Source organism: Thermobia domestica, chromosome 8 (genome assembly GCF_964235325.1).
Source record: "Thermobia domestica chromosome 8, izTheDome1.hap1.1, whole genome shotgun sequence".
NCBI lineage: Eukaryota > Metazoa > Arthropoda > Insecta > Zygentoma > Lepismatidae > Thermobia > Thermobia domestica.
The window spans coordinates 70,233,650-70,257,518 of record NC_137461.1 but is presented as its reverse complement, the minus strand read 5'-3'; the positions used below and the strand labels follow the sequence as shown (position 1 = coordinate 70,257,518).

At 34.9% G+C, this 23,869-nt stretch overlaps 1 protein-coding gene across 1 annotated transcript in view; it reads left to right on the top strand.

Annotated features, from left to right (window-relative positions):
- The window catches only part of LOC145692980 (tectonic-like complex member MKS1), a 77,371-nt gene extending 53,763 nt beyond the window's left edge, over positions 1 to 23,608 (top strand). Inside the window, exons 8-11 of the mRNA XM_081768605.1 lie at positions 8,351 to 8,497; positions 12,127 to 12,368; positions 18,991 to 19,229; positions 23,447 to 23,608. Of these exons, the coding sequence (XP_081624731.1) occupies positions 8,351 to 8,497; positions 12,127 to 12,368; positions 18,991 to 19,229; position 23,447 (629 nt within the window). The 3' untranslated portion in view covers positions 23,448 to 23,608. The remainder of the gene's footprint in view (positions 1 to 8,350; positions 8,498 to 12,126; positions 12,369 to 18,990; positions 19,230 to 23,446) is intronic.
- Positions 23,609 to 23,869: the final 261 nt, after the last annotated feature.

Sequence of the window (23,869 nt, the reverse complement as noted above, 5' to 3'; positions counted from 1 at the left end):
TTTCACACTATACCTTCTTTCAGCTCTCTCTCCCACGGTAGTTTTAAGGATTTTTATCTATTATCTACTCCCTTGGAGTAACTGTTGCTCTGTATTTTCACGGGCTTGTAACCGTCAGAATGAATATCCTGGCTGCTTTCCCAGTTGAACAATTCAGCATGCAATAGATACATGCAATAACAATCAAATCCCACACAAACTACTCTACCCATCAAATATTTTAACATGGAAAGTTCTTTTACGCAACGTTTTTCGTTTGTTTAAAATGGAATAGACCTAAATACAACTTTTTTTTAAATGTTCTTCTGGAAATTCGATAGCGAGATCGCTCACATCAAAAAATGAGAGAATTAGTGCTCTGACAATCTGGTAGAAATACAACATGCCATGTATACACATTACTGTGATTACATTGCTATTTATTCAATGATTATTTTGCTTAGAGCTTTCTTACTCTCCAGGGTACTCTTCAAGGGTATATAATCACTCTTCACTTATGTCGCGAAAAAATATTCAGCTTGCAAATTTATTTCGAGAACTTCTCATTCCCTAATACATGTTTATTACATAGAATACATAGAATACTTACATAGAATCTCAACAGAGTTCAAATGTGAGGTGTCCGCTGGGAAGCACAGGTCAGCTGTATGGGAGGGGCTTTTAGAGTGCAATTCTAGGAACACTGTGGGCTTTTAGAGTGTAATTCTAGGAACGCTGTAGGGGGCCATCTCGCTCCACCTGAGACAAAAAAAAAAAAAAAAAAAAAAAAAAAAAAAAAAAAAAAAAATCTGGAGGCACACAACTAGTTCACACTGGTTACAAAACAGGCGCAACAAAGTTCTGACTGAAATATGTTTATTTTATTTATTTATTTATTTTTTTACTATTCCATTTTCCGAACAATAACATTTACCGATGACCTGTTAGCCCCTCCACCACAGCCACCATGAAAACAAATTCAATCGGAATTTGTCCAGCTCGTATGATCACGAATAATTATCGTTTGATCCCAACGCATACTGATGTATTACACACAATTTGGCTAGGGCTTGTTAGCCCTTGATAATCGACATGTATCATTCCATAGATATTTCAATCGTAAATAGGTAAGCAAAGTTTGCTTAGTTTCTAGTAGCAAGTATGGAAAATAGTTTACTGTTTATTTAAAAATGGAGGCCTCCAACAATGAAACTAACAACAATATGAGAAATCGACATGTACCATTCTCTAGATTTCTGAATCGTAAATATGTCAAGTTTGGTCAGCTTCTGGTAAAAAGTATGGAAAATAAAGTGAATCGTTTATTTAACAATGTTAGTCTCCAACAACGTAACTAAAACAATATGTGAAATCGACATGAACCATAGGATAGATATTTCAATCACAGGTACGCAATGTTTGGTCAGTTTCTGGTAGAAAGTATGACAGATAAAGTTTATTGTTTATTTAACAATGGTGGCCTCTAACAATGAAACTAACAACAACAAGTGAAATCGACAAGTACAATTTCATAGATATCTAAATCGTAAAGGAGTGTGCTAAGTTGGGTTAATCTGTGGTAAAAAGTATGGCAGATAAAGTTGATTGTTTATTTAACAATGGAGAAATTCAACAATTATTTATTGAACAATGGTGGCTTAAAACGATAAAACTAACAATAATATGTGAAATCGACAAGTACCATTCCCTAGATATCTCAGTGGTAATCCGATTGGTGTGCCAAGTTTGGTCAGTTTCTGGTACAAAATATAGCAAATAAAGTTGATTCTTTATTTAACAATGGTGGCCTCCAACAATGAAACTAAGAACAATATGTGAAATCAACACGTACTATTTCCTACATATTTCAATCTTAAATGGGTGTGCAAAGTTTGGTTAGTCTGTGGTAGAAAGTATGGCAGATAAAGTTGATCGTTTATTTCACAATGTAGAAATCCAACGCTTGTGTATTTAACAATGGTGGTCTTCAACAATGAAACTAACAACAATATGAGAAATCGACACATATCTTTCCCTAGATATTTCAATCTTAAATGAGTGTGTAAGGTTTGGTCAGTTTCTGCTAGAAAGTATGGCAGATAAAGTTGATTCTTTATTTAATAATAATGGCCTCTAACAATGAAATTAACAACAATAAGTGAAATCGACACGTACCGTTCCATAGATGTCTCAATTGTAAATGAGTGCGCCAAATTTGGTTAGTTGTGGTAGAAAGAGTGTAAGATAAAGTTGATTGTTAAGTAACAATTTAGAAATTCAACGATTGTTTATTTAACAATGGTGGCCTTCAACAATGAAAGAACAACAATATGTGAAATCGACACATACCATTCCATAGATATCTCAATCGTTCATGAGTGTGCAAAGTTTGGTTAGTTTGTGGTTGAAAGTATGGCAGATAAAGGTGATTGTTTATTTAACCATGGAGAAATCCAACGATTGTTTATTTAATATTGGTGGCCTCGAACAATTAAACTAAAAACAATATGTGAAATCGACTTGTACCATTAAGTAGATATCTCTGTGCAAATCCGATGGGTGTGCCAAATTTGGTCAGTTTGTTTTAGAAAGTATGGCAGATAAAGTTGATTGTTTATTTAAGAATAGTGGCCTTCAACAATGAAACTAACTACAATATGTGGAATCCACACGTACCATTCCCTAGATACTGCAATCTTAAATGGGTGTGTAAGGTTTGGTCAGTTTCTGCTAGAAAGTACGAAAGATAAAGTTGATTGTTTACTTAACAACTGTGGCCTCTAACAATGAAACTAACAACAATATGTGAAATCGGCACGAACTATTCCATTGATATCTCAATCGTAAATGAGTGCGCCACGTTTGGTTAGTTTGTGGTAGAAAATATGGCAGACAAAAGTTGACTGTGTACTTAACACTGGAGAAATCCAACGATTCTGTATTTAACAATGGTGGCCATCAATAATGAAACTAACAACAACATGTGAAATCGACACATAGCATTCCGTAGATATTTCAACTTTCAAGGGGTATGCAAAATTTGGTCAGTTTCTGGTAGAAAGTATGGCAGATATAGTTGATTGTTTATTTAAAAATGGTGGTCTCTAACAATAAAACTAACAATAATAAATGAAATCGACACGTACCATTCCATAGATATCTTAATCGTAAATAAGTATGCCACGTTTGGTTAGTTTGTAGTATAAAGTATGGCAGATAAAGTTGATTGTTTATTTAATAATGGAGAAATCCAACGATTGTTTTAAAATGGTGGCCTCGAACAGTGAATCTAACAACATATGAAATCGATTGGTACCATTCAGTAGATATCTCTGTGGTAATCCGATGGGTGTGCCAAGTTTGATCAGTTGATCCCTAAATATTTCAATCTTAAATGCGTGTGCATAGTTTGGTCAGTTTCTGGTAGAACGTGTGGCAGACAAAGTTGATTGTTTTTTTTTTTTTAAATGCTGGCCTCTAAGAATGAAAGTAACAACAATAAGTGAAATAGGCACGTATCGTTCCATCGACATCTCACATAGCATTCCATAGATATTTCAACTTTAAATGGGTGTGCAAAGTTTGGTCAGTTTCTGGTAGAACGTATGGCCATTAATGTTGATTGTTTGTTTAACAATGGTGGCCTCTAACAATGAAACAAACAACAATATGTGAAATCGACCCATACCATTCCATAGATATCTTAATCTTAAATGATTCTGCAAATTTTGGTTAGTTTGTGGTAGAAAGTGTGGCAGAAAAACTTGATCGTTTATTTAACAACGGTGGCATCTAACAATGAAAGAACAACAATATGTGAAATCGACACGTACCATTCCCTAGATATTTCAATCTTAAATGCGTGTGCAAAGTTTGGTCAGTTTCTGGTAGAAAGTGTGGCAGATAAAGTTGATTGTTTTTTTAACAATGGTGGCCTCTAAGAATGAAACTAACAACAATAAGTGAAACCGGCACGTACCGTTCCATCGACATCTCAATCGTAAATGATTGTGCAAGTTTGGTCAGTTTGTGATAGAAAGTATGGCAGATAAAGTTGATTGTTTATTTAATAATGGAGAAATCCAACGATTGTTTAACAATGGTGGCCTCGAAGAATGAAGCTAACAACAATCTGAGAAATTGATTGGTACCATTCAGTATATATCCCTGTGGTAATCAGATGGGTGCGACAAGTTTGGTCAGTTTGTGTTAGAAAGTATGGCAGATGAAGATGATCGTTTATTTAACAATGTAGAAATCCAACGCTTGTGTATTTAACAATGATGGTCTTGAACAATGAAACTAACAACAATATGAGAAATCGACACATATCTTTCCCTAGATATTTCAATCTTAAATGAGTGCGCAAGGTTTTGTCAGTTTCTGGTAGAAAGTATGGCAGATAAAGTTGATTCTTTATTTAACAATGATGTCCTCTAACAATGAAACTAACAACAATAAGTGAAATAGACACGTACGGTTCCATAGATGTCTCAATTGTAAATAAGTATGCCAAGTTTGGTTAGTTTGTAGTATAAAGTATGGCAGATAAAATTAATTGTTTATTTAACAATGGAAAAATCCAGCAATTGTTTGTTTAACAATGGTTTCCTCGAACAATGAAACTAACTACAATATGTGAAATCGACAGGTACCATTCACTAGATGTCTCTGTGCTAATCGGATGGGTGTGCCAAGTTTGGTCAGTTTGTTTTAGAAAGTGTGGCACATAAAGTTGATTGTTTATTTAACAATGGTGGTCCTCAACAATGAAACTAACAACAATATGTGAAATCGACACGTACCATTCCCTTGATATTTCAATCTTAAATAAGTGTGTAAAGTTTGGTCAGTTTCTGGTAGAAAGTACGGCAGATAAAGTTGATTGTTTACTTAACAATGGTGGCCTCTAACAATGAAACTAATAACAATAAGTGAAATCGACACGTGCCAATCCCTAGATTTTGTAACGTCCATTAACCAGATTATATCCGTTTTTGCTTAATTTTTGAATTAATCATTTTATTTTTGATTGTTTTAATTTTATTAGTTGCATATGTTAACATTGGTGACGGTGGCGCCATCTACCGTTTTAGACACAAACTATTTGGACGTAATGAATAACCTTAATGCTCACTTCTGAGTATGGTTACGGCCGTTGTCCTATTTTGAAATAATTAAATTGAAACGGGTTAATCCTTATGTGTACTTTTGAAGAAAATCGCGATTTTTTTTTTCAATTTTAAAAGTTGTCTTTGAACGATAACGCCACCATTTATTAAGGTGAAACTAATACTGAAGTACAAATAAGTATTAGATGCTTATACCCCCCCCCAAAAAAATAAATAAATAAATAAATAAATAAAAACGCAACTTACCAGATTAATATGTGGTTAGACCAACTTTCGACCTTAGAATAGCTCTGATTCACGACGTGGAATGGAGTCATAGAGATCGTGAATGGTAGCGAGTGGATTATTACAAGGGCTGACCAATAAAGAATGATCATAAATGAATAAAACATAAATACCTGTACTAATCCTCTAAATGTTGATAGTGTTTTTAAAAAATAGTCTCCATTACATGCAATGCACTTGTCCCAGCGTTTTTGGCAGTCATCAAAGACATGTTGGATGCCATTTTTGGACAGATCCTTCAAAATCGCCTCCGCAGCTTTCACCACTGCCCCTAAAGATGCGAAACTCCGTTCCCGGAGGTGTTGATTCAAACTTGGAAAAGAAAGAAATCAAAAGGGGCTAAATCAGGGCTATATGGAGGATGGGGTACACACGGAACGTTGATCTTCGCAAGATAGTCAACAGAATTTGTGTACTGTTCACGTGTTACTTCGATGTTGCCTTATGGGAAACTGAAACTACGTATGCCTGAACAGCTGCCAAGGTCACATTCCTTGCGTCATGGCCTTCACATTTGTTCGATCTATTCATCACTTCTTCTACTACAAAGACGTGTTCCATTTTCTGTGGCTTGTTGTTGTATTCACCTCATAAACACTGTTGAACAGTCTTTATTGATCAGTCTACTTACATCATTCCGTATTCAGTGCATCACTTAGTTCCGTGAGAGAGACTGGAAGCCGAAATCTACGCCGGAATCATGTCTCCAAAACGGACTACAGATGATCAATTATGTTGAGGTCTGGGGATTGGGCGGACCAGAGGAAGTGTTCAACTTCATTCCGATGTTTCTCAAATTACGTCACAATAGATTTAGCTGTGACGCATTCTGCATTCCGCATTCTCATCCCGAAATATGGCGTCATTGTCCAGAAACAATATCTGGGCCATATGATTCACATTGTCCCGTAAAATTATGACATAATCACGAACAGTGACGCAGTCGGTAAGTGTCAGTGCAGTACCCACTGAAAACCAGAATATTGCGTTCCACCGCATTATAGAGACGCGGCTATGTGTCACAGTTGAGCGGAGACATTGCGGATAATACGCTTCATTGTGTCCGTCACACAGAAACACGGTCCGTAGTATTAAATAAGGTAAACGATGACTCATCCGACTATCGGCACCATCGGGGTCGTGCCGATTTCTTAGCAGTTGTTTCTCCTATGCAATCCAACTCTGTTGTCCATACCATGCCGGCAGACTGTGATAGTCGACACACGCTGTGAGAAGTGCTGCTTGAGTTCTTCCGCCATTTGCATCAGTTGTGAGTGACAATCTGCTTTAATGGTCGGCCGAACGTATCACTGAGGGTTTTCTTCTGACCACTATTCCTTTTTGCCATTGTGGTTTTGCTGTGAGTGCCGTGATGTAGGCCGACACACCTAACACACTTGCCTCTTTCGTTACGCTCGTATCACATAACCGAGCAGCAACAATTTACCCTCTTTGAAAATTAAAGAGATAGCCCTCTTTACAGTACCATTATTTGCTCAGTTCACTGCATACTCTGGTGTTGTGCTGATCCTGACGTAATGCCGACATAATCCTGACAGTGAAGCACATACTACCTATAACGGAAGGTGAAGACCGAGAAAAGTTAAGTCAGATTTTATGTGAACTGGGAAGAGTTATTCAAGAGGAGTAAGCTGTACGAATTAATTCTGTAACTAAAATTTTGAAGAACGACAATCGATAAACACATTTCTTCTTTTTATAATGAAAGTAATATATCTACAAGTATCGTGAATAAGTTGGAATTCTGTATTTTGATCTAACAATTGACAAGTTGAAAAGAGTACAATAGTAAAAATTTATCGTAAAATCATTTACATAGTGCTACCATTCATATTACATTTGAGGTAAGGTTTCATGATAAGAGTTCCACGAATTAACACTAAAGCCAGATTAGAAGGAACATTCGTTTTTATTTTTAATAAAAAATAATTGAAAAACAGACGTTAAAATTTAATTATTAAAAGTGAATTTCTCATTCAACCACCAACAATATATCGTGCAAAGAATTTCATGATATGAGAGCTCCTTCGTGGCTACATTGTTAGCATACACGTCTTCGGCATGGGAAGCTCGAGTTCGATTCTCGACGGATGCGGTTTGGATCTCTCGTTAAGTTGTAGGTCTACGTTTCACATAGCTTTGGTGCTGAAAAAAATGCTAAAAATCCAGTCCAACCAAAGTAATTAAGATAAAGAATAATAATGATAAAGAATGTTGTTGAATTTTTGAATGTTGTTAGTTTGAAAGCGTCCGTAGAAAGAAGACTATGCTAAGTTCATGTTTTTAATAATTTGTGCATTATTTGTAATCATTTTTTGTATGTGTTATCTCTTTGAAATCGTCTTAAATAATTTTGTAATCTGAAATCTTTCAGTTTAACGTCCCACGGTTTTCAGTTTAACGTCCCACGGTTTTCAGTTTAACGTCCCACGGTTTTCAGTTTAACGTCCCACGGTTATGCCTTTTTAGGCTAAGGGAGACTATGATTAAAGCAAGTGAATGATGATGAAAGAATTAATATAATGAGAAAGTAAGAGGAAACGGAAGTACCCGAGAAAACTCACGGACACGATGTTATTCACCACAAATTTACTTGGCCGGGTATCGAACCAGAAACCTCATGTACCAGAGATAAGCGCTCTACCACTGAGCCACCTTATCCTCCCTTAATAATTTTTGAATGATTATTAAATTATTCTGATATTGAATGAACTGAATAAACACAATACATAGTACAATTAAGTCTATGAGTATCAATAATTTGTGTAAGCTTTAATGTAACGTTGACAGTATGGGGAGAAGAAGGGATACCATGACTTACTAAGTAACAAAGAAAGTGGAGAATAATGTATTAAAATAATCTTTAAAAAAGTGACAACACTACATTTACCCGTGTTCTATTTCTATTTAGACTCTTTTTTTTTTTTTTTCAGGTTGGTGTGTAAGTTCTTCCGATGAACTTTCGGGAGTAACACAGCGGTCATTAACATCTGTTAGAGACCAAAAAGATGTAGCGTATTTCTGTCATCCGTTTAGTGTTCAATTATCCTTCAATTTGAATCGTTTTCAAGAAGAATCAGGTAGGTTTGTATTAACTGAGAAGTTGAAAATAAAATTAATAATTTGCTGATTTAGAAATTATCACAATTTAAAGATGCACAGATTTTCAGAAAGATGTAAACATTATTAGTAAATGCTCTGAATATAATTATGATATTAAGATAATTTTTAATCTTTACGAAGTCTACAAGAAATTCTACTTAAAACAACGTAACTTGGGAAGTTTTGGTCGTAATGTAAGACATCCATCTTAGAATTTATTTTTGATTCGTGTAGAATTCTTAGATTACCTAGCTTTTGAATCTCTTCGGAGCCTGGGTCACGATGTATAAAAGTAGAAGAAGAAATGTAAGTGCAAGTGAAGCGTAATCTGCTTATAATCTAGCAAAATAGCAACCCACTTTTCATACTGGTCAGAAATAGTTTTAAAGTGAAATAACAAATTTGAAAATAAGTCAAAGTGAACAACATTAAACTGGCTTCAACAGATACAGTAGGTAATCTATCACTCTTTTCCTTTCAAATTAATCTTTGAATATGTCACGACTGTTTTCTACAAGTTGAAGTTCATATGAGTTGAGATATTAATTAAAGTAATTAGTATGTTCATAAATTCAAAAGGTACTCACTTTGAATTCTGTATATTGTTACGGATTTATTCAAGGATTGTAAGTATTTTTGAGTTTCTTGATAAGACACCTTTTAAAATGGCTTACAAATAACACTGGTATACAAGATTTTGCTTATTATTATTTTTTGACGAATATTAATATAATTTTAAACCTCTGAACACGAATCCGGCATCGGTTTTGTCCTAATGTCAAGATTTTCAGTGATATCGGCACGTTTTATTTTTCTTGCACTACAATATTTAGAAAACACAGCTTCTGAAAATGTACATCAAATGTGTAAATAGCTTAAATGTAGCCTGAGTAGTAATCCAATTACAGCAAATTCAGGTACCAGAATTAAGGCAGACTTACGCCGCCAAGTACCACACATATATCTTGCGGTAGCTGCCAGTCAACGCTGCAACATTGGTTGCGTGGAAGTAGAAAAGTATGCCATTTGCCATTCCTCGAGTTTGTAGAAAATCTGTCAATCACCACGATGTTTGTTGCTTTTGCATGGCCGATTTGTCATACTTCAAGAAGGACAAGAACAGATGACAGCTTCAATACCCTGGCATATTGTCCTGTTCGGCACAGCGAGGATTCTCTATTCCATCACCCCCAATTCAAACGGAATTCGATTAAGAGAAAACTGATTCCGTCAGTTCTAACAAATCTTTGTTTGAGGAAAATATTAAGCAACCACATTTACTGAATCAAAAAGAACTAGATCGTCTTATTAGAGATCTACAATTACCTTAAAATTCGATGTGAACTTTTAGTATTGCGACTAAAGGAGTGGAACTTGCTACTACGTTCCTGTAAAATATCTAAGTACAGAAGCAGACACCAACTATTTTCAGGCTATTTTACTGTGGAAGATTCACTGTTCTACTCTTCTGATATAAGTGCTCTTTTTAGTACAATCGGATTCAAATATGAACTGAAGAGTGACATCTATTCATGGACAGTTCGAAAAGTAGTCTGAAGGCAGTTCTTTTGCATTATAATAACCAATATCCTTCAATACCAGCCGCATATTCCCTCTTTATTCAAGTGTGCTCATGCTGGAGAAAATCCAATATGAAAAACACCAATGAAACGTATGTGGTAATTTCAAAATAATTGATTTATTCTTGTATTGCAGAGTGGATATGCAAAACACTCTTGTTTTCTATGTATTTGGGACAGTAGGGCAAATAGCCAGCATTATAATTAAACCGTATGGCCTGAAAGAAAAGAGCTAATTCCTGGAACATAAAATGTGATAAATGCCTAGAGAGAAGATTCTTCTTCTATGACACTACACATGAATTTGGGATTAACAAAACAATTTGTAAAATCTTTGGGTCGTGAATCAGCTGCTCTTCAGTATGTAAAAGAAATGTTTCTTATTTTGTCAGACGCGAAAGATCTGGGTAGTATTTTCACAATGCCACATATTCGTTTGATGCTAAATAGTGAATAGAACTTAAACAAATAATGATTGAGTTGAAAAAAAAAAAAAAAATGCTTGGGTCGCTTTTCACAATTTAGGTCGATATTGAGCACTGGGCTGTACAATGTCTCTAAAATTACGCATGTTTCATTCACACCTGGATTTCTTTTAGGCAGAACTTAGGACACATTAGCGAGGGGCACGGAAAACGTTTTCATAAAGTCATTCAAATAATGGAAAGTAGATACCAGGGAAGATGGGACTGTGTAATGATGGGAGATTATATTTGAGAATTAGTCCGCGACGAAGTGAATGTTACTCACAAAAGAAGAGCAACCCGTTAACTTCATTTTTGATTACGAAATTCGTCCACTACAGAAACACTGCGTTCAATCTCGTTGCATATCTATTCTAGCATTAGGTATTAAACAAAGAAAGTGAAATATTTATGTATTCAATATGTTTTTAAATCGTATTCATGTATTGTTTTATGTATGGATTACTTGATGAGTGAACTATTTGCTTGCATTGTAGTTAAATATTCCTTTATGATCTGCTTATAAATTATTACTGCTTCAATATAAAAGAAAATGCTTCAAATCATATGAATCGTTGACACTATGGCAAAACTAATGTGAAATTCATGATCAGCAGGTGCAAATCATTAAAAAGACACTGAAAAATCAACATGTGCAGAAACTTGAAAAAATTTATAGACCAGTGTAATTATTAGAATGTTCTACAGGTGTAACTTTTTGTTTCTTTCTTTCGTGATCAACATGTTTCTCCAAAAAAAGGACTTTTCTTTGAAAATCTGTAATATCATTTTAAAGGTAACGTAATTGTACATTTACTTGAAAGCACAATCCTTAACGCACTAGAATGAAATATTGTATGTTGTTATCTGAACGTTAAGGGTGTGCTGTTTCTTTATGAAGAAGACTTATAGGTTGAGCTATTAACGAACCAAACGTAATTTGCCCTAAATAAACCCAAAAGTCCGCATTCACTTTACCTCCCCAATCACCGAATCTTGATACAAATATTATTCACATCCTTGTATTATTTTTTTCTTTCTTTTCATTTCGACTGAAGATTCTTCTACTATTACCCTGCTAACTGTGCAGAATTATATCACTGTATGTTGAACACAATGTATTTAATGAACTATACATATCTTTCTAATTTATGTATTGAATATCTATTTTGTATTGTAAATTTTTGTTGATAACATGAATACTTATTCTACTAAATTTTAAATATTAAACATTGTAAAATAAACAAGGAAACTATTAAATTTCACACGATAGTACTTACATGTTTTGTATTGTCACTACCACAGATTCATGTGTCAAAAAGTATGCTGATCAATTGTTAAAATGTTGATTTTGGAAAAAAAGAAAGAAAGAAAAAAAAAAAGAAAAGCGTTTTTATGAAACCACTAACTACTATGGAAAATTCTTCGTTTGAGAATTTTTAGTAACGATCGTCGAAACCGTCTTGGCATAAAATAGGGATAACAACATATTAAGGTAAACATTTGGTTCTTAAATTTAGTTTAAAATCTGCCTAATGTCATTTTCTGTTTGTTATTTAACAGATTCCGTGCCCCCTTGGCCGCAGTTTATTGTAGTGGTTCTGTCAGTTGATAACTGGCAAAGGTACAGGACTGAAGGATATGGATACACGTACTTACCAACTTTCCCTGGTAGTCATCAGATAAGTATTAATACATGGAGACCTATATCTCCGTGGCCAGTTGGAGATATGAGACGATTTTTTCTTGGAGGATCTCCAGAGTTGGAGGACCCAACATTTGTAGGATTACCGTCTACATTTGAGGTAGTGTGATAAAATGAATGTTACGTGTAATTGACTTTTACTAGATATCATGTACAATTACATTGTAACATCATGCTCACAGTTTAAGGTTTTGCTATTTTGTAACGGGGTTAACCGTAGTTTGTTTAATTAAGGGAGCCTAGTCAACAGATGTCATATAGATAATAGCTTATAATAAACATTTCAGAGTGACAGAGTTGAAATATGTTGAATTGTGTAATTGGACAAAACGTCTATAAGTACAATCATGTTCAAAATGATTGTCGCATGTCTATAAATATGTTGTTTAGTATGTGTATAATCGGCAAAGGCGTGTATGTGGTAAATTTCATGTCCAAAGAGCAGTAAATAAGAACAATATAACGAAAAACCTTTCTTGTCCATTTAGCATTATTTGGTTTCTAAACAACTCATTCTAATTTTCGTATTTATAATTCTTTTCCTATGAAATGTACCACAAATATACATTTTCCGATTAACAGTATTAAGAGTACCTTGCAAAATCATTATCAAATTATATTCCCACAACAAGACAATTATAGATTTGAGATACTCATTTTGGACATGACAGTATAAAGGTAAGCGATTATTTTTGATTCTGAGAGTACATGTGATTTTTTTATTAGTTTGCAAAAAATGGTACTAATTATCCACGCATCTGACTATCTTTCTCTTTAATTTTTACTTTTTCTTGTGGTGACTTAGTTTGTACGGTATAGTACAATGGTCGTATTTCTGTTTGTATGGTATAGTACAATGGACATATTTCCTATTTTATTTCGTTAATACTATAATTCGGTTGTTGAATGAGATGATTGCTGCAAATTAGGTTAAATGCAAGGCTGACAATCGAGCATAATTGGTCAAAACGACCAATAATTAGATCTTTTGTTGTACTTTTTTCACGCATTTCCATTTATTCGAATAACTAACGAGCTCGCCATTAATGCTTATAGTACAGGTATGATTTCCGGTAGGTAAACAAGATTTACTATCTTAAAATACCACCATGAACCAGTGGGGGAAATCTTAGAAGTACGAAGTAATCCGGAGGCGGGGGGAGGAGTTTCCTCTATTTACGACATTGATATTACTTTATATTTCGGAGATTTAGATAATTATTAACTAATTAACCAAATTGAGTCCCATTTCAGTCCGTCTCCCTAGTAAACAAGAACAAATTTCTCCATGATTAATTGTGGATCGGCATTATGTTGTCAGTATATTTAGGTATCGTGATTTTCAAATGTGATATTGAGCTTTCTCGTAGCTATATGATGAACGTACGCGCTTTTTGCGCGGGAGATCTGGGTTCGATTTCCAGTGGGAGCTCATGTGATTCGGATTCCACGTTAAGCTATAGATTCACGTCTCATGTAGTCTCTCTGCTAAAAGGGATGCTAAACTCAAATCAAACCAATGCAGATGTGATATTGTTTTATTGATATAGCATCTGACAACTCCAGGAATTCTGAGTCCTACCGGAAACTTATGCACTGAAGATGACGGTATCAGCCACAGTATCACATATGACTTCTTCAAATATAGACACTATCCACTTACATTTATTTAATATGCCGTACATTTCTAAAATTATTGAAATTCTCTGTACTGTAGTCAGTTCTAGGTTCTACACCGTACAAGCTATGCAGACAGTAATTACAACGATATATTCTTATTATAATCAATCTGTACCTATTTTGTCAATACATGATCAGAGGCGCAATAATCAAACATATATATATATATAGTTAAAAGAGAAAACATTATTATTGACATGTTGTCATGGTAAACATTATTATCGACAGGATATACAAGTTTATGGTCAGTAATCATTAGTAGATATGTTTAATGTTATAACTTGGTGATTTAAAGATACATAAACGAATTAGGGCTAAAGTGATTTTTTTTCGCTTTATAATTATGATAAAATTTCAACTTCTGGTTAGAGGCAATGTTCTAACTTCTTGTTTTTAATAAGTATTTATATATTACTTATCAGAAAATACTAGAAACATTATCATATAATACGAAAAAAAAAAAAAAAATTACACCTTAAGCACTTTCGCTAAATGCTTCATTAGATTTAGGATGAGAGCAAGTAGGAAGTAAAGTAAAATTGAAGAATTAAAAATTCGTTGTGAAGCAGAACACAAGAGTGAGATGATAATGTTACCAGCTTTAAATTGGACAGAGTTTAATTAGAAAGATAAATTTAATGAGACAAGTTAGTTGGTATGGGTATAGAAGGAAGGAGAAATCTGTATTATAAAATTAAAACTGATTATGTTTGTGACTCTTAATCCCGTGAACCACCCGACCGATTTAGATCAATTTTCAACATAGATGAGGTACGGGCCTGGGATGATTTTATCTATTATTCACTTTGACGGTAGAACTTAGGGGATGGAAAGGAGGGGAGATATAAAAAATAAATAAAACCTCATAACTCTTGAACCATTCGTCCGATCTCGATCAAGTTTTCAACATAGATGAGGTACAACCTGGGATGCTTTTTGTCATATCACTTTGACGGTGCAACTTAGGGGAGGAAGGAGGAGGAGGAACATTTATAAATGATTGAAAATGACCGATATTAGTGTCGAATTCATAGCTTACGGGGTCGCTGAGATGAACATCGACACTTCCGATACCATTAAAATATTATAAAATAAAATTTAGCTACACATCTTGAGGAAAGGGATATATATATAAAGTGACTGAAAATAACCGATATTATTGTCGAATCCATAGTTTTCGGGGTTGCTGAGATGAACAGTGATACTTCCGATGCCGTTTAAATCCATGCCACTGAAAACAAAAACAGTATATTTCACGGATACCAGATACATGAGATAAGGAATTGTGCATTTAATTTTATTTATTTATTTATTTATTTATTTATTTATTTATTTATTTTAACTCAGCGAAGGGGGTAATCGATGCTAGTAAGAAATGAAAAGAGAAGTTACGTAGCATAATAGAAATGGCTTAAAATATCCTCTATTTATAGCTTTACAACTTTAGAAGAAATCAATATTATTAATTATATGAATGGAAAATATTTGAAAAATGAATCGATTTAAGCAGTAGTTACTTGTAGCGAAAACTGGAAACAACAATCTGTGCTAATTAATTAGCTGTTTTCTTGCTAAGAAATTTTCTTTTTTCTTCTAAAATACGGAGAACATAATATAAAATGTTTAATAGAAATTGAATGAAATGTAGTATTATGTGAGTATTTGCTTGAACAAAATGCAGAGAATTTATTTACTTATTTTAAATTATGATTTAATTTCCTTTGATTTACAAAATCTTCCAAGTAAAATCGGGTTCATAGGATTAATTTGTACGAATCTGATAATAAATATAAAGCTGAACCTGTAGATTACACAAAACGCATTTTTAAATTATTATTATTATTACCTTGATTTAATTATAACGTTGTGTATCATTTGTATCACATTCTATATACTCTTTAGTGATCAGTTATTTTTCATATTTAAAAAAATCGCAGTCAAATATCTTAATGTTAATTTGGTTCAAAAGAGAAGTTAATAATAATAATAATAATAATAATAATAATAATAATAATAATAATAATAATAATACAGGGTGAGTCAAAAGTCCTTGGACACCTGCATAAGTTTGAAAATCGACGGAAAAAGTAAAAAGTGATGATGGGAACAGAGGTTTGATGAGGGGCCGCAACTTTTGGAGTGTATGTCATTCATAGCCGCCATCTTGAAATCCGCCATTTTGGATTCAAGCCATTTTTTTAAATGGGAAGGGGAGGGGGTACGACACATCAAATAACACTAGATTGAGCTCAGGAATTTAGTGGTGTAATTTGTTTTTTCTATCTTGTACAGTTTAGAAGTTATAATTGTTCAAAGGTGGAAAATTACCTTGAACTGACCCAGTTCTCTCTTTGTTCCAGGTGATCTAAAGTGGGTCTGACACGTGAACAGAAGATCGAAATCATCCTTATATCAGGGGAACTCAGCTACCGATCAATAGCAGCTGACTACAACAAACGGCACCCAGACAGAGAACCGGTATCGCACATCACGGTGGCTCACGTGATCACCAAATTCCGGGAGATGGGCTCTGTTCAAGTTAGGACACGTAGTGGGCGACCAAAGACTGCCACCAATGAGGAAACTGCAACAGCGGTTGTTGCGTCGTTTGTGAAAAGTCTCAAACGAAGTACCCGTCGTGTGTCCCTAGCATGTGCAATAAGCCAATCCTCCGTTGTCCGGATATTGCACGCCAATCCGCGGCATCCTTACAAGCTGCATATGCAACATAAACTGAACGAGGATGACCCTGATCGCCGGTTGGAGTTCTGCATGTGGGCTACTGAACAACACGAACTGGATCCTGCGTTTGCCAAGGGCATACTGTTCAGCGACGAGGCGTATTTCACTTTGAACGGGGAGGTTAATCGACATAATTGTCGATACTGGTGTGACGCAAATCCGAACTGGGTTGACCCGAGTCGAGAACATAGTCCAGCGAAGGTGATGGTGTGGTGTGGCGTATGGGACACCCGCATCATTGGGCCATTTTTCATTTACAACACCTTAACTGCACCACAGTATCTGATGCTGCTGCAGGACCTTGTGTTCCCTGCCACACTGAACGCTGACGGCATTTTCCCATCTTATTTTCAGCACGATGGAGCCCTCCACACTATGGACTTGGTGTCCGTGAATGGTTGGATGAACAACTGCCAGGGAAGTGGATTGGTCGCCGTGGTTCCGTGGAGTGGCCGCCCAGATCCCCTGACTTAACGCCCCTTGATTTTTATCTGTGGGGACATCTTAAGCAGATAGTGTATGCTGAGACAATCCGTGATTTGAGACACCTGGAGGAACGCATCCAACAAGCCTGTGATCAAATTTCAGGAGACATTCTCCTCCGTGTGCAGTCAGAGTGATTGCGGCGACTACAGTTGTGCATTGCACAGGATAGACAACACGTAGAACATGTGTTGTAGCATTCAGTATCAAGGTAATTTCCCACCTTTGAACATTAATAATTTCTAAACTGTACAAGATAGAAAAAAAAAATTACAACACTAAATTCCTGAGCTCAAGCTAGTGTTATTGATGTGTCATACACCCCCTTCCTATTTAAAACAATTGACTTGAATCCAAAATGGCGGATTTCAAGATGGCAGCCATGAATGACATACACTCCAAAAGTTGCGGCCCTTCATCAAAGCTCTGTTCCCATCATCACTTTTTACTTTTTCCGTCGATTTTCAAACTTATGCAGGTGTCCAAGAACTTTTGACTCACCCTGTAAATAAATAAATAAATAAATAATGAGCCATATTTACTATTTTTTCTCGCTACAGACTGTTAAGATCAGGAAGCGGTTCCCGGATAGGATTATAATGTAAATGTCTTTCTATTCCTTTCTGAGGGTCGTGGAAGAGTTTGGAGGAATCTTACTTGCGTTGCGAAATGCGTCCACTGTCCAACTGTCTATGGCGGAGAAACTCTAATTATCGTTGCAGCGCGTAAATTTGCCATTTGTCTGTCCCAGAATGCACAACTCATGACAACGGCACATTCAACTATACACTTTGAGCATTCGATGCTCAAACTTGTCCACATTATGCAGAAAGAAATGATAAGATTCCTGCCCCATCTAGTGCGCGAATCGTTCCCCTCGCTTTGTAAAATATTCCATCTTACTATACTCATTCCGGCTCAAAATATCTATCTTTATATTTCTTTTATTATTATTATTATTATTATTATTATTATTATTATTATTATTATTATTATTATTATTATTATTATTATTATTTATAACTTATTTTTAAAAAATATTTTCTGCTAATTTATATTTTTCATTTTTTTTAAATTACTGTCCCTCTGCCATTATTTTACATAGTTTGTATCTTGATCTATTGTTCCTTTCCCTCCAGTAACTGATCAAACAGACGCGTAAGTTTGTATCTTTCTTAACTAAATTCTGTCCACTTTGAAACTAGCAACAGTATCACGTGATTCTAGATTCGAATATGATGTCGAACCCAATAGCTTATAACTATTAATACGTACACACTGTTTCCTCTTGTACAAAATTCTTCCTGATTGATCCAGAAACTTTTGATTTTGTTTAACAGAATTAGATACGAATAGTTTTTATTTAATATTTTGAGCAACAAGATAATGTCTGTGTAACAAAAACACTTGTTAATAAATGTGTTATTTTCTTCAACATTTCTACAGATGACAATATACAGCAAAACTTATTCTAGTATCTTTCAAACCAATTGGTTCACACAGTATACTTACCGTGTATCAGCGCCTGTCATTAATGTAACATGGTTATATTTTTACTTTTTTGGGATAAGCACACTCTATACACCTCCGTGTACCCTCCATCTCGTACCTGATGTTGGAAAGCTTGGTGTGATGAAAATTGATGAGGGAAGAAAGGAGTAGAAGCAATAATAAAGTGTAGGCAGCTCCTTATGATAATTTACATCCTGTTAGTAACCTCTGTTACATTTATTAGAGATTAATGGTGTTATGTTCTTGTCCTGTGTGTATCGTAATAACCCAATATTAATGTATGATTTTGTTCTTTAACGTTTCAGGGAAAGATGTTAAGTAAATACGGCTTTCAGACAATATCTAGTGGCGTTGTGAATGTTCGTCTGAATGCTATTCAACAATCGCAAGCATTTGTTGGCCCAACAAAAAGGAAAGAAAAGCAGTTTCAGATGCTTGAAAGACTAAGTGCCTCTACGCTGTTGAGTAGCGTGAATGCTGTTCTTGTAGCATTTAAAAAAGCAAGAGAACGAATGCTGAAAGTGAGGGAAGGGATAGACGATTGGTAAGTAGAGAAGAAGTTACGTATGAAGTACAATGCTAAACTTCTGGTGCAGTATTTCACTGAATTTTGAATGTAAGTTGTGCACCTAACTAAGCGTTAAAAAGATGATTTTGATTTAGGGCAGGGATGCAAATAAGCACTCACCCACTCGCTCGGGGCGAGTGGTTCATCGGTGCGGGCGAGTATTTGATACGTATCATACCGAAGGTAAGTAAATCATTTGTATTGTAGGATGTGGGCTAATAGCTTTTTTCTTGGACGAGTAAAATGGTGTTGCTTATTTGCATCCCTGTTTTAGGGGAAACAAAAGTACAATTGACAAGAAGAAAATTTTGACTAACTATCGAAATTCGATTAACCCTAGTTATCACTTATAATACAAAAATAAAATAATAATAATAATATCACACGTACCCTGCAGTTCACTGAGGGTACAAAATCAAAAAACAGTTTTATTCTTGTTGTATTCTGTAAAAGTTTCTTGTATAGTTTAGCATTTTGACCACGTTCTGCGACCCTACTTTAGATCTATAGTTAAGGCCAAGGACGGAAACCATCAGAATAAAAACGAAGGAATATATGAGTGAAACATGCATTTTTATTCCTATTTATTGCCTACATATACAGTATTATGGAGGGATGGCTAAACGTATTGTGGATATTTAAGTGCGTGTATTTAAGGACATTCCAGCTAAGCTGGCTTCAAAACCGGAACATTAGTGGTACACATAGTCGCTGCTAGCGATAAATATTTCGCTGCAGGCCGTTTTATGTTGCGTTTTTTTCTTTATACATTTCTTTGTTTTTATCTTACTTACGGACTCGTAAGAAGAAACAGTCCGCAGTTCTAAACTGGAAGAACTGGAAGAAAATTTTTAGGATAATTATGTAGATAAGAATGTTTGAGTAACAGTTTTAATTTTTGTGTTTCTATAGGGAAAATGACAAGTTTGCCGTGAAAGTAGAGAAATTTCTATGGTGCAAACGGTTCCGGAGGATACTCTCGGTCAGAAAGGCCGACCTTTTTAGGCCAGCCATCTTGTCGGAGGTTTTTCCTGGGTTTTTTCTCAGTTACACCAGGCAAATACCGGGATGGTACATCACATGAAGATCCCAGGCCACTTCCCCGGGTAATGTGATTGCCAAGGCATGTCATCCGTATACATGACGGCGTAAAAGGACATAGATACCGAATGTAAATGTGATTTTATATATCTTCATAATATGATCTCTCTCTCTCTCTCTCTCTGACGGTCTTGTTCGGCATTTTATTCTTGGTAATAATTTTCACAACTCTTTTGGGGCCAAGAATGGGTTCAGTTAACAGAGGAGAGCATGCACTGTCATGAACGATAAGCACAAATAATTTGTTAAGATGCGCCTCATTTAAGTTCGTATCAAAGTAACATTTATTTATTAGCATTGCGCTTAAATATGGACAAAATATTGTTGAACGTTTGTCCTGGGTACTGTCTCAGGAAATAAAATTTGTGAGTTTAACTCGATAATTGATACGCCAAAGATGATGTTGAGTTAACTTACGGATTTCTCATAAGTTAGATCGGATACCATCTTATTCACGGACAAATCTAGAATTTGGTGCAAGTTAATAAGATTACACATATAAAGTGTCCTTGATGTTATTCGTAACGCAAAAATGTCCTTGAGTTTCTAAATATGACACTGTGTCTTGTGATTCTTCATTGAAACAATTTAATTAAGAAGTGGAAAAATTCTAATTAAGAGTTGTCGCCAAAACACTTAGTAACAAATTAAATTGCAAAGCAACATCGGTGTTTACATAACTAATACCTAGATACTTTTCGCATAACATATTATAGACATAAGGATAACATATTTTATATATTTAAATACATCTTATGATAATATCCTTAATTGTTCGACTAGAACATATTTATAACTCTTATATTCTAATTACATACTGGGCATTCATTAATCGTAAATACAAAACTAGTTGTGAGCAAAATTTACAGCATCAACTAAATAAACAAAAATTAAGTATTTCTATTTTGTTACTCGCATCATCCAGCAATTCAAATACTTTAAACGTTTATAACAACTACCTTGTTGAAGAAAACATATCTTCCTTTTTTCTCACTGTGATGACTATGTACCTAGTAAAAATCTTAAAAATATACGAGGAGTATGCTGAAAGATTTTAGATACTAAAATTCAGTTAGCGTTGACTTACTGAAACATATTACGTTTAAAAGCATGTGCCCTCTGTTGGTGAAAGATATAACTGCAAGGCTGCAGGTTTGTTTGTTTGAATATTAGAGGGCTGGAAGCTTAGGCCTATCAGTTGGTAACAATGGAGCTCGAGCGACGTGAATTTCGTGCAATGATCTTTTACAATCTTAAGTACGGCTTAATGCAAGAGCCCTGCTTTGATCATTTAGAAAAGTGTTTCGGGATCTTTGACCTTTCACTGTCAACCGTTTTTAATTGGTTTGCGGAATTTAAATACGGTCGACAAATCTGACACATGAGCCCCGCTCTGAGCTCCCTAGCACCGCAGTTGTGGATAAATATGTCGCAGCAGTAAGAAATCTTGTGAAAGAGGATTGTCATATCACACACGAAGAAATTCAGTCAATCTTGAAGATTGGATCAACTGCAGTCCAGTCCTTAATAAAAATTATGTCGGTCTTTCCGAGCGCTGGGTCCCACATGTGCTTACGCCTGAGCAAAAAGATGGCCGCGTGAAATAGTGCCGCTATATGCTTAAAAGATTTTCGCAGAGGCAAAGTAAAGACGTTTATAATATCGTCACAGGTGATGAAACAGGGATTTACAACTAAGACCCCAAAACAAAACAACAGTCGACAGTATGATGTTTTCAAAATGAGACTTCGAAAGTTAAACGAGCACGGACCGTGGGTAAATATATAATGGAATCTTTTTTTTCTCTAAGACTGGCCATGCAGCAATTATACAATTAGATAATTAAAGTAGAATGACAGCATAGTGGTACGTTACTTATTGCCTTCCAAGTGTCTTTGAAGCTTGGAGATTTGCCCACCGGAAGTCTTCACGGTCTCATTTTCTTCTTCATTACGACAATGCACAGCCACATACAGCAGCAAAAACTGGAGTTTCTACAGGAAAGTGGAGTCCGTATTCTACCGCACCCAGTTTATTCTCCAGATGTAGTATCTTCCGTGTGACTTTGTCTTCTTCCTAAAACTCAAGAAATAGCTTCGAGGATGCCGCCGTCAAAACAAGTGAAAAGGCTGTCGCAACGTATAATAATGAAATTTCTGATAGTCCAAAAAATGAATTTTTAAAAATATTTTACTCGTGGTTCGTAAGAATGCAAGTGTATTGATGGTTGCGGGGACTATTTAGAGACATTGTAAAAGGTTTTATGTAAATAGATTTTTCAGAGAGTATCTTACAAACTTTCACCGCCCTCGTAGAAGCCTCCCGACTATCCGGCGCAGTAATAGATGGGCAGCCTGGAAAGGCTGGAATGTTATGATTACTCACTTCCTGCCGCACTTGTACAATTAAAAGCACATTTTCTATACCTAAATCTGCTATTGTTCATGTTTTATGAAATCTTAGTACAGGTCAATACTTTATAAATGTATGTTTACTGTAATGTGTAATTAAAAAAAGTACAGAAAAAGGGAGTCCAAGAATAAAAATATTGTACACATTTTATGTTAAATTTTATGTCTAACTTAATTGCAGGAAACATAAAATGTACACTGTTCAGTATGGATATACAGTTTTAAAATAAACAAAACATCAACATAAAACTTTGTTAAACCTGTGTAAAGAAATGTTTTAAGCCAATTGTACCGTTCATTGATCACACAAATGTGAAAAGTAGGCCTAAGTTAAAAGAATCAAAACTTAAAGTTTTAGTTTTTGAAACAGTCCTTGATAGACGACTTCTTCTCCGTAGCAAAGTTGCGCTTTTATGGATCTAGACGGTAAAAACTGGGGGGAGGGGGAGGGGAAGCCAGAACCCAGACTATGATAGGTATATCATGAGTTAAACTTCCAAAAGTTTATAAATAATAGCTTAAATTATTTTTGTCACTCAAAAAGTGGAAGGGGGAGGGGCATTCTTCATATTCGCACAGTGACATATAATTTTTTTTTTTTTTTTTTTTTTTTAATTGTAGAATTTTAATGTTCTATATTATATGCAGTTTAACTTATTACTTATTTCCTATCCTTTTCAGATTGTTGAGGCATTAGCACAAGTACAAGAACAAGGAAAATTAATATTTATCAGTGATAGTTCAAAAAAACTAAGTCAGAAACTTAAAAAAAGCTATTTTTTGAAGTATCATAAGGACTATGTACATGAATTTTGTATTAAAGTACTTTATTTATTATTATTATTATAGTTCTTCTTATTATTATGATATTTCCAATGATGACTGTAATCTGAAAATTGAAAATATGTGTAGTAATATTTTATTAACTGATTAGATGCGAAAATTGTTTCAAGTATTCCGTTGTTGCGTTGAATGCAAGTATTGATCACTTAGTTAAAATTATTGTTGATTCGGAGTTTAACATATATTTTCAGCACCTAGGCTATAAGAGACATGGACGCACAGTGTAACATGGGATTAGAATAGCATGAGCTCCTGCGGTAA